We start from the raw sequence: 12,742 nt of genomic DNA on the forward strand, positions 1-12,742 counted from the left end.
CTTACAATGCAAACTAAGTAACTGAGAAAGCTTTGAGATGCTTGGTAGTATGAAAAACTAAAAAAAACACTTCAAATCATAATAATTGCTATACAAAAAGTAAATAGATGGAGAAAAATATACTATGCTAATACCAATGAAACATAAAGCAAGAATAGCTCTATTAATTTCAGACACAGCAGACTCTGAAACAAGGAAAATTATCAGGGATAAAGAGGGCATTAAATCATAATAATGATAAAGGGGTCAATTCTCCAAGAAGACATAATAATCCTTAACATGTATGTACCTAACAACAGAGTATCAAACTACGTGAGGTGAAAACTGATAGGAAGGAGAAATAGATGAATCCACTATCATAGTTGGAGATTTCAACACTTCTCTATCAGAAATGGACAGATCTAGAAGGAGGAAAATGAGTAAGGACATAGCTGAACTCAACAACATATCAATCAATTGGATATAATCAACATCTATTAAATAACTTCATCCAACAACAGCAGAAAATACATTCTTCTCAAGCTCACATGGAACATTCACCAAGATAGACCACATTCTGGGTCATAAAATACACCTTAACAAATTTAAAAGAATAGCAATCATAGAATGTCTGCTTTCAGACCACAGTAGAATTAAATTAGAAATCAATAGCAGAAAGATAACTGGAAAATCCCCAAATACATGGAGATTAAACAATACATTTCTAAATAACACATGGGTCAAAGAAGAAAGGTCAAGAGAAATTTTAAAGTATTTTGAACTAAACAAAAATGAAAACACAACTTATCACAATTGGTGGAATGCAGTAAAAGCAGTGTTTTGAGGGAAATTTATAGCATTGAATGCATATATTAGAAAAGAACAAAGATCTAAAATCAATTTAGTTTCCACCTTAGGAATCTAGAAAAGGAAGAGCAAATTAAATTCATAGTAAGCAACAGGAAAGAAACAATACGTAGTAGAGTAGAAATCAATGAAATTGAAAACAGGAAATCAAGAGACAAAATAAAGGAAACAAAAAGCTGTTTCTTTGAAAAGATCAAGAAAATCAATAATCCTCTAGCTGGGCTAACTAAGAAAAAAATTGAGAAAGGACATCAATTACTATCAGAAATAAATGAAAGAAGGGAAATCACTAAAGAGCCCATGGACATTAAAAGGATACTAAAGGGCTTCCCTGGTGGCGCAGTGGTTGAGAGTCCGCCTGCCGATGCAGGGGACACGGGTTCGTGCCCCGGTCCGGGAAGATCCCACATGCCGTGGAGCGGCTGGGCCAGTGAGCCATGGCCGCTGAGCCTGCGCGTCTGGAGCCTGTGCTCTGCAACGGGAGAGGCCACAACAGTGAGAGGCCTGCATACAGCAAAAAAAAAAAAAAAAAAAAAAGAAGATACTAAAGGAATACTATGACCAATTCTATGCTGACAAATTTGATAACCAAGATGAAATGGACCAATTTCTTGAAGATACAAGCTGCCAAAACTCACACAAGAAAAAAATACACAATCTGAATAGGCCTATATCTATTAAAGAAATTGAATTAATAATTAATAACATTCCCAAGCAGAAAGCAATAGGCCCAGATGGGTTCACCAGTTAATTTTACCAAACACTTAAGGAAGAAATTATACTAATTCTCTACAATCTCTTTCAGAGATTAAGAGGTGAAGGAATACTTCCTAATTCATTCTATGAGGCCAGCATTACCTTAATACCAAAGCCAGACAAGGACATTACAAGAGATATACAGATAAACATACCTCATGAACACAGATGCAAAAATCCTCAAATAAATATTAGCAAATAAATCCAACACTGTATAAAAAGAATTATAACCACAACCAAGAGGTATTTATTCCAGGTATGCAAGGCTGGTTCAACATTCACAAATCAATTAATGTATCCATCACATCAATAAGCAAAAAACAAAAACAAAAAACACCCCACACGATCATATCAATAAATGCAGAAAAAGCATTTAACAAAATTCAACACCCATTCATGATAGTAAACTAGGAAAGGTCTCAGTAAACTAGGGAAAGACGAGAACTTCCTTAACTTGATAAAGAAAATCTACAAAAGAAACCTACAGGTAACATATTTAATGACAAACTAAAAGCTTTCCCACTAAGATCAGGTACAAGGCAGGGATTCTCCTCTCACCACTCCTTTCAACATAATACTGAAAGTACTAGCTAATGCAATAAGACAAAAAAAGGAAATAAAAGGTATAGAGATTGAGAAGGAAGAAATAAAACTGTCTTTGTTCACATACAACATAATTTTCTAGGCAGGAAATCCAAAAGAATTGACAAAAAAAGTCCTGGAAGTAACAAGTGATTATAAAAAGGTTACAAAATACAAGGTTAATACACAAAAGTTGATTGCTTTCCTATATACCAGCAATGAACAAGTGGAATTTGAAATTAGATTCAGTGCAAACCCAATCAAAATCCCAGCAAGTTATTTTGTAGGTATCAACAAAGTGATTCTAAAATTTGTATAGGGAGGGATAGATAGGCAGAGCACAGAGAATTTTTAGGTCAGTGAAAATATTCTGTATGATACTATAATGATGGGTGCATGCCATTATACATTTGTCCAAACCTATAGAATGTACATTAACAGGGAACTGTAATGGAAACTGTGAACTTTAGGTGATTATGATGTTACAATGTAGGTGTGCCAATTGTAACAATGATTAACACTCTGGTGGGGGAATGTTGATAATGGGAAGGCTATGCATATGTGGGTGCAGGTGGTATATGGGAACTCTATGTATCTTTCTCTCAATTTTGCTGTGAACCTAAGACTGCTCTAAAAAATTAAAATCTTTAAAAATGTAGAGCATTTGAAAGGTTAACTTTTCTTTTATATGGGGGAGAGGGGACATAAAGAATTATTTTGTAGCTGAATTAAAATTTAAGAAAATTAATAAAGACTGAAGCACAGTCCCTAGTTTAGACTTACTTCAGGAAAACCTCATAGAGAAAGCCAAAGGACATATAAAATGGAATTATTCTGATAACACTTTTTATTATAGACTCAATTTCAATGTCTTCTTAGCTATTATCAGTATGGTTTTCTTTTAAAAATAATATTGAAATATGTACTATAAAAAACAATTTTACCCAGCCACCCCAGAAGCTCCAGAATGTTTACTATGACTTAACTTTTAGTTATAGCTTTGTCTTACCTCTTACTTTTCTGTTGGTCAGATTCTAAAGGGAAATAAGTGATGTGTATACAATTTGTTGGTATAGCCTAATTGGGAATGTAAGAAATTTTATTCTAGCACTGGGCTTGATCCTTGAAGAAGGTTTTCCTTCTTCATTTGCACGCAGGACTATTCCCTCATATAACCAGCTCCTTTAAAAATTCATTGATGTCAAGCATGGAGTGGTAAGTGCAACGTTTCTCAGTGATCATTTACATGTAGAGCTTAAATGATTGCATACTGCATATTATTTATTTCAAAAAAACTGGAGGGAGTTGGAGTTATTGTTTAATATATTCATTCATTAAACATTTATTCCTGAGTGCTTATTATGTGTGTAGCTTTCCTCTAGATGATGGAGAAACAGAGATAACCAATATTATAATTGTGAACTGATGATACTGTACTTTCTTTAATAGTCACCAACTTTTCCTCTTTCCCATGTGTGACAATAATGATACATACTACACGGACAGTTAAAAACAAAAACAGATTTTCTCTGATTGAAAACTTTCAAATAGAAATAGAGACAAAAGTAAAAGTCACCTGAAATCCTTCCCCTCTCCCCAGGGATAATCACCACTAACATTTTAGTGAACTTCCTTAGAAACTTATCTCTATACTTATGCATACATAAAGATGCGCACAGGCATACACTTAGAGTACATTGATGGGATCCATAGTCCTCTGTAATCTGCTTTAACCACTTAATGTTTTCATGGGCATCTTCAACGTTAACACAATCATTATTTTAATGGATACATAATATTCCATTGACTGGATGTATCAATTTAAAAATATGCCATGTTGCTGGGCATTTAGGTTTTTAAAATTTGTAGCTATTATAAATAATGCTGGGATCAGTAAATTTGAATATAAATTTTTATAACTGTACAATCATCATCTCAGAGTCCTTTCCCATAAGTAGAATTCTTAGGTTAGAAGGTATGCTTATTTTAAATTTTGATGTACAGCCAAATTGCCTTCCAGAAAATTAGCCTTATGAATTAGCAGTCCACAAGAGTGCCTGTTTTCCAATATTTTCTCTAACACTGGCTTTAAAAAATAATTTTGATAAAGATATTTCAATCTCCTTTTAACTTTCATTTCTTTGATTATCAGTGAGGTTAAGCATCTTCTGTGTACTAGTTATTCATAGCTCTTTTGTGACTTATAGTCAATTCTCATTATTCAAGGTAGTTATCTTTTCTAAAGTCTCCACTAACACTGAATCACTGAATACTGAACTATTATTGCTCCTAAGGGAAAGGGAGGGTCAGGTTCCTGTGAGCCTCTGGTCATACGGTTTTCACCAACTGATCAATATGTAAATTTGTTTTATGCGTGTTTCTGGTTAACAGTACCTTATTTAATATATATTGTTGATCCATTAACGCTGAACTTACAGCACTATAACCCGTACCTAAACAAAGCTTATCTAACAAACGTATTTTCTCTGTAAGGCACATCACAGCCTTCCTGCACTTAAGAAACACTAGATAGCACATCAGCGCTGCACCTGGGGGCCATCTTAAACAGTGAAGTCATTAACAAAAAAATATGAGAACGCAGAACATGTGGCATTAAATTGGCTGCAAAAAGGATACTTTGTTTACTGTCTGAGAGCTGAAACAAGAAAGAGTGTGCTCTTGTTGGACCTCCATCGAGACTCTGCACGTCAGGTGACTCAAACTGTTTGCCATTTTGGGCATGTCCTTGAACAATCTAAAAAGTGCTGCGAGTATTGACTTTGGGGTTACATATAAATTTTAGAAAGCAGGCAAATTCTCAAATATGGAATCCATGAGCAACGAGAAGTGATTGTATTCACTTCCTTTGCCCATTTTTCTACCAGGGTGTTTAGCTTTTTCTTATTGGCTTGTGTAGGCTATTTGCATATAAGGATAGCAATTTTATAAATATTTTCTCCAATTTTGTCTTTCTATTCTATTGCTAGTATCTGTTAGTATAGTGGCTGCTGACAGCAGTATCAAATGCCTTTTGAATGGGGAGGATGACACAGTGGAAACACAACAGTGGAAAAGGAATTTTATTAAGTTTCTATTGTGAATGTGGTTGGTTTTATTTTTACCTCTCTTTCACAGGCACACCAAATTCTGTCTGGGGATTTTCCTCTAGCACCTCCAAGTTATGAAAGAACCTGTAAGTCCAATCCCAAACTACCACTTTACATTCATGTTCTGCCTTTATTGTAATTATGATCTTTATCTGATATCTTCATCCATTCCAGAGTCTGAAGTCATTTAAGGCCTTTTGCATTTTTGCCTCCTTCCTCCCATCATGCACTTTGTTACGTCATTGCACGTACCTCTCCTAACTGTAAGGATGGTAGGAAGCAGAAGTAAATAGTGGGGGGATTCCCATAGAGGCACTGCTAGCAGCAGCTCTGAAAAAGAGTGCACCTGTGAAAAGGCTGTGATGGTGACAGAAGCTGGGGGTCGGGGTGGGAGGGTAGCATATGTGTGTGTGTGTGTGTGTGTGTGTGTGTGTGTGAGGTAGGTAGTGTGTATGAACTATTGATTAAAAAATGGTTTAGGAATGTCTGTACAGTTCATTTATTTATACTATGATAGACTCTACCACGAGCACTTACACACTGGCTGTCTGTCTCTTCATGCCAGATGTGAGAATTAAAAAGCCAGCATCTGAGAACCTGATGAAGTACAGCTGACTAAGGAGAGAGTTCCTGAAGCATGTAAGAATCTTTTCACTTGTCACCCAACAGTGGATCCCTGGGAGTGTCAGTAATTTTGCACAGTGTAGCCGTGAGGGTGGAGGTGTGTGTGTGTTTAGAATTGGTGTGAAGGTAATCCACAATTTACAATCATGTGATAAATAGAAAAGACTATAGAAATAGGCTATTCTGATAAGCAGTCTTCCCCAAAGCATCATGAACATCATGAACATCATGAACATTTAGATCTCTACAGTTATTTTGGAAACAAGCCTCAAAGAGGCTTTTAGGGACTGGAATTTCTCTCCTACGGTCCAAATTCTCATCAGTGACATCAGGGATTTGCTGGATTCCACCTCTTGTGAAAAAGGCAGTAAGTTCTCAGATTGTCCTCCCCTTCTGGGGACCCACCGTGGGTGCCCAGGGTCCTGGGCTCAGCTTCCTCATGTGCCCGTTCTGCTACCCAACATCTCCTGTCCCTGCTCCCCCTGACGTGGCCCTCCAGAGCAGGGGCTTTGTCTTGCCTTCTCAGACATTCTCAAAACCCAGTAATTTTTAACAGGATATGAAAATGGGATTCTTCTTATATCTTAAGAGTTCTGGCAGAGACTTCTAGAGAAAGAAAGAATAAAAACTGGTTTCTACAAGCACCCTACTGACTTCACCTCATTTAATATAAAAGTTACAACGATTTCTGCTATCCTATTTTGCTTATAAGATTTCTCTTTAAATTGACTTAAAAAATGTGGCCTCACCCTAAGTAATTATATTTACAATACCATGGGTTTGGTATGCTAGTTATGTGCATTAGACAAAAAAACCTGGACTTCCCTGGTGGTCCATTGGTTAAGACTCCAAGCTTCCACTGCAGGGGGCATGGGTTCGATCCCTGGTGGGGGAACTAAGATCCCGCTTGCCGCACCACGGCGAGGCCAAAAAAAACCAAAACCTGACCATTAAAATAAAAATGTTACTCAACTACCATCTAACATTATCATAAGAACCACCAGTATATATACATATCACTTTGGAAAATCCTAGTCTGTGGGCACCAACAGGCTTATCTGATAAATTTCGCTAATGGGACAGGGTTGAAACGGCCCACCTCCGTTCCCAGGTAGCTAATCTATTTAATGGTGGCCTTCCAGAAAGTTACCAGGTAACCTTCCTAGCATGGGAGGGCAGGGCTGTGGCAGGCAGTGGAGGGAGTTATGTGGGGGCATTTGAAGCTGGGCAGTCCACTGAATGTTGTATTATGCGGGCAGCCAGGGACCTCCCTTCCCTGTAGGGTTGATGCCTGCTTCTAGGAAGGGTAGCTGATTTCCTGAAAGTATATTTACTGCTAGCTGGCCTCCTGGGAGTTGCTTGGGAGAATCATGAACTATTGTTAAATAAATAAATCCCTCTTGCTGCACAGAGTTGTACTGATGCCAAGCAATTCCGCTGCCAGTGTCCGCAGCTGTTCCAGGGAACAGTTGCCTGTCTCTTCGAGGTGCTTCCCCGACCCCCTCCCCTAAAGTGAATTTTCTATACTCACAGTAGCTTCTTTTTAGTCAACAATTACCGACAAATTAATGACATTACATCCTGCTCTTGTTTATATGGTGCAACAGGCTAAAAGTACAACACACACACACACACAGGCACACCCCACACAATTAATATGGGGTGCTTGTTTGGGAAGCCTTGGGCCTAGAGTTCTGAGTAAAGAATAAATCACAACTTGTAATTTATAGGCCAAGGCAAAAATCTTAATTTGAAAAAAAATAGGCATTATATTTGGGGGAATGGGAACAAGCACTGAGATGTAAAATGTACACATTCCTGCATCAGCAGCAAGTAGGGACTGAATGAGATTTTCAGCAATAAGTAAGGACTGAATGAAAATTTCAACCATCATTAACAGTATTCTCACTTTAAAAAGTATTTGCTTGGTGTCTAATGCTTTTGGTAACCATCTTCTGCATATTTATATTTCTGGGTCCTGTTTTCAAGAAGTTCATGATGTAACACTGGAAAGCAGAGACATCCACACCCAGGAATGTCTGGACTAAAGGGATGGTAGGGAAGACAGGGGGAAAAAAATCTTACCGCTAAAGGATGATTAAGGGGAAGTAGAGAAGCAGTGAATGGTTCGGTTATTGATTCCAAGAGTTCTTGCCTTTTTTTCCTCTCCTGCTTATTGATCTGGGCTTCCTGTCACAGACACAATACATGAAATAGGAAGGTTAAAGGAGGTGGAAGAAAATGCAGGAACAGTCCCAATTCCTGCTCGTTACCGATGTCTTGGCAATTTAATTCCCAATTCTGTTCAAAAAAGTAACCTTAGCGTTTGGGCGAGTGCTGACAACCAGGCCATTTCTTTTTTCCAGCTTCGGGAACCATGTAATTCTACAAGCAAGACTAGCTCATCTGAAGACTCAGAAGCTGATCAATACTCCGTTTACAGTCTGGGAAGACCATTCTCATCATTTAGCTGAGTCGGAAAACGAAGCCACAAAGCTGGAGGCCCAGAGCTTGCTTAATTAACGCCTTTGAGGTATGAGAGGGCCCGGGAAGACCCGGACTCGGGCAGGTTAGCTTTCTTGGGCACTTGCCGGGGCTTCAAACGCCTTCATCCCTGTTTGTTTTTTCTCTTAAATTGGAAGAGGGGACAAAAGTCATCGTTATAATCATTATTAAAATTTCCTTTAAAATAAATACTTGGAACCACACTTCTCTGCAAGAACCACAGAAATGGTGGTGTGGCCCCGACAGCTGTCGTCTCCAGCGTCCAACGAGCCAGCCCCTTCCGTCCGGGGGTCCCGGGCCGGGAAGGGCGCAGGGGTGTGAGAAAGGCTCTTTTGTATTCAGACCAATAGCCGGCAGAGCTGCAGCCTTGCACCGCCAGGTCTTCCTCCGCGCGAGGCGCCGCCAGGAAGCAAGCTGGCGAGGAGGGGCGGTCCGCGTCGCGGCGGGGGCGGAGCCTGGGGGCGGGGCGAGTCGCGGCCTTTCTCGCCTCGGCCCCCTCCGGAGTGCCCTCAAGCCTCCATAAGCCCCTCCCACGTCCCGCCCCGCCCACGGCCCGGCCCCTCCCCGCCGCCGTCTTGGTCTCCCGGCTCCTCCCGTGCGCTCGCCTCCCGCCTCTCCGCAGGTCCTCCTCCTCCCTCCAAGATCCTCCTACCCCGCTGGGTCTAGTGTCCGGCCCATTCTCCTGCTTTTTCTCCTCCGGCTCTGCGACCCTCCTCCCCCTGCATTCCCACCGCCATCCTCCTGCGCGCTGCCCCCGCCCGCGCCGAGCGCGCTGGAGGGAGGGCGCGGAGACCCTGCGTGCGGGAAGGCAACGTCGCTGTCCCGGGCGCGAAGGGCCTCCGCTGCTGCTGTCCCACCGGGGGACGCCGAACTACGTGTGGTTACGGAAGTAGCTGCCTCCTGCTACACCTATTCCTCCGCGCCCGCGCCCGGCTCTCTGCCCGGTGCCCCGTTTACTCCCATTTACCAAGCCGTCCTTCTCTGTATGATTTCTGTTAAATAGAAAAGGTAATTAAAAGTCGCATACCACCCCTACATACCCATGCCCCCCCCCACCCCGCCTTCCCAAACCTCCTAGTGGTTATTTTTGTTCTTTAGCCGAAGTTAGGCTAAATACCTTCCCGGAAAGCCATCTGGTCTGATTCCCGGGATCCCTTCGTATGGTTTTTTTAAGGTCTCCAAACCGTGCTTTGGAATGCTGCCTTGGAGCCACTCGGAAACCTTCAGGGTTTTGCCCTGGCCAGCCTCGTGGAGAGGATCTCGGGCAGAGGGAGGTGACGGCCTCTGTTGAAGGTCTAAATACCTAAGGGTCCTGGTCTTGTGCTGTAATTAATACGTTTTACTACTCCAAGAAAACACAGTTCTCTATGTTAATAGGTATTTATTCATTCTTTCTTTCAGTGTTTGTGGTTTTTTTTTTTTTCCGGAATGCAAAGCATAGCTTAATAGAATACTCTTTAAATTCTAAAACCCGGTGTGAACAGCTTTACGGATGATTTTACAAAATAACCTGGCCACAGAAATTCAGTTTGACCAGAAACATTTATACGGTTGGGTCTACACCTTCTCCCTTTCTGTCCCCCATTTCTCTGCCCCCTAAAGACAAAAAAACAAATGTTAGCCTCTGGAAAAATATTCCCATACACATGGGTTGGGGTTTGTGGTCTAAGAAAAAAGGGAACAGATAGGTTCGTAGAATCATAGTGTTGTAACTGGAAAGTTCCTTAGAATTCGTCAAAAAGAAGTCTGTCAGTTTATTGAGGAGACTCAGAAAGTGTAGGGGTTTACAGAAGATCCCATGGTTTATGAGTAAAGGACTAACTGAGACCTGGGGCCTCATTTGGGGAGGAGACTGACATCATGTGCTTTATCACATACAGAAAAATGACTGATCAAATTCAGTTCAGTGCTAGCACATTCCCTGTCTCTCTCTCCCCTGCCTTTTACTCTGCCCCACTCTCTGTCCTGCTCTGGGTCTTGCCTATTTGGGGAGTTACAGCCCTTTCTTCCTTCCCCTAACCTAGGCTTCACTCCTTTCTTTTTTTCTTTCCTTCCTACCCCCCCCCCACCCCACCTGAGCCCCGACCATGAGATTTTATTTGAATTTTTAAAATGAAACCAGGTGCTGCATAAAACAAAAGCAAAGTAATAGCAAGGAAAGACTATCCAACGCGTAAGGAATGTGCTGAGTTTTATGACTCAGGCTGTCCTGGCAAAGAGCTGCGACTTACACGGAGAGGTGGGTGGCACAGAGCGAGGACCATACATGGCAGCCCCAGCCTCCCCAGATAGGCATGATCAAGGCGGCCTGAGACTCATTGCACAAAACCAAAGACTCTTGTTCCTGGTGAAACAAGATTTCCCGAGACTAGAACCAAACGATCATCAAATTTTCCCAGAGAGGCCAGTTCAGGCTGACATAGCAGAGGCCACCCTGAGGTTTGGAGGGGAAGGGAGCCCGGGCAGAAGGCCAGCCCTGGGAAAGAAACTGGCTTGGTGGACTTGGGCTAGGGTTTTGATACATTGAAGAGATGAGTAAACTGCAAAGTGACATGAAAATTAGCATGAACTGTTGTGGAGACAATGGCTCCCGAGCTCCAGGTGGCAGAATTGCCACAGTGCCTTGGAGTAGGGGAGTATGACAGCGCTGCTGGGAGCCCAAGGGGGGGGTTGCTCTTGGCGGAGGGTGTGAGATGAAGAGTGCAGGAAAAGCGGGTCAGATGCTGGCAGGGTTTCTGGGGTGCCCTGCTTCATGCAACCAGGAGCGGATAAAAGCAGGAGTGGTGGACTTGACATGCACACTCCCAGACACCCAGACACACATCCTCACCTTCTGAGAATGCTTCTCCAGTGAGCAGAGTAGTGGGCTGAGGTGTACATTTTTTCTGTTACTAAGGCGGGCAGAGAGAGCTGAGAGCAGTAAGGAGCCGGTCTCACCTGGCAGAGGTGGTGGGAGGGGTCTGAACTTGGGTGACGTGTATCTTCGTGTGCTCCCTTCATCACACAGGCCTGGGCCGAAGGAGTCCAATAGAGCTTCCTCTGGTTTCCGCCACCCCATTGACGGCTGTCACTTTCTGAATGAGAATGAACCTGGACTGGCACAAATGAGATCTCCAAGCAGCAGCCTCCTGGGAAGGAGCCTTATTTTTTCCTTTTCTTCTTTTTCTTTTCCTTTCCGTGGAATACCCGTTGAAAAGCTGCAGCGACTATTCTGTAATGGCGGGAAAAGCTCTGCTTAACTTTTTCATTAAAGTCTACTTACCTGGAAAAATGAAGTCTTTTAAGGACCATGACTACATAAATATTTATAGTGTGAAAGGCGTCGCTCTGGTTCCGCAGGAGAATGGGCTCATTCAGTTTTATTTATGATACGACACTTGGGTGGGCGACATCTATCATCTGGGTCGGCCCTACACTCTGTTCCACTGAAGCATGTTTCTGGAGTGATTATGTCTGCAAATATTTGCTGTATTTAGTCCCTCTCTTCCCTTAACCCCCTCTTAGCCCTTTTAACTCCCCAAACCATCAAACAGCCAAGCTTATGGTCTCAGGAAGATTTGAACCCCAATGACAAGGCACAGGGGCTGGAACAGTGTTGTAGAAGCATTTGATGAGTTGGGAGGGAATTAGAGTGGGAAGGATGAGTTATTATAGCATCTCCACACTAAGTTGGTTTATGGGGCCTGTGTCTAGCAGGTAAGGGCTCTCAGCTGGGCATGATGGGTTTTGACAGGGGATGGCCACAGCCCTGAGTGATGAATGCAGATAGATCCTTATGAAACTTTCCTTCGTAGGGAACTTTCTCTGGACAGGATCTCACAGGCCCTCAGATCCGTCACCGTGCACCCCAGGGCTGTGAGGGCAGGGGTTGGTGGGAGTTCTATGACCTCAGCTGCGTCAAGGTTTCTGGTGTAACCCAAGTCTGCCGCAACTGGTCCCTGGCTGGAGGGCTGGAGCTGCCCTCCATCAGCTGTGGAGAAGGGAGGGCCCCCTCTGGCTTCTAGCTTTACAGCTGCACATGGCCGCACCTAGGCATTCCAAGCTGGACCTGGGGCTCAGTGCCTGCCTCTGATCAGCTTGGCCACCTATTGTTTATCCTGGGAAGGGCCGGGTCTTGGCACAGGGGGCTGAAGTGTTGCCAGCATTTTATTTTTAGAGACAGGAAAATGTTTGCTTTTCAACAGCTGCTCTTTCTCTGGCACACACCGGGATGGCGTCAAAAAGTTCAAGCGAGAGATTCCAAGCCCTAAATTCATCGTGTGTGTCATCATAGGCAATAGCACCATAGACCTCTCAACAGAAGCCTTTGTGGAGCCTAAGAT

At 42.6% G+C, this 12,742-nt stretch overlaps 1 protein-coding gene across 1 annotated transcript in view; it reads right to left on the reverse strand.

Annotated features, from left to right (window-relative positions):
* Positions 1–11,478, reverse strand: part of LOC117195964 (uncharacterized) — a 55,152-nt gene extending 43,674 nt beyond the window's left edge. Inside the window, exons 1-4 of the mRNA XM_049709345.1 lie at positions 11,358–11,478; positions 9,152–9,268; positions 8,613–9,055; positions 8,001–8,105 (exon numbers count right to left, since the gene is read on the reverse strand). Coding sequence (XP_049565302.1) covers positions 8,001–8,105; positions 8,613–9,055; positions 9,152–9,268; positions 11,358–11,478 — 786 coding nt within the window. The remainder of the gene's footprint in view (positions 1–8,000; positions 8,106–8,612; positions 9,056–9,151; positions 9,269–11,357) is intronic.
* Positions 11,479–12,742: the final 1,264 nt, after the last annotated feature.

The sequence above is a fragment of the Orcinus orca genome, chromosome 4, assembly GCF_937001465.1.
Source record: "Orcinus orca chromosome 4, mOrcOrc1.1, whole genome shotgun sequence".
In the NCBI taxonomy this organism is placed as follows: Eukaryota; Metazoa; Chordata; class Mammalia; order Artiodactyla; family Delphinidae; genus Orcinus; species Orcinus orca.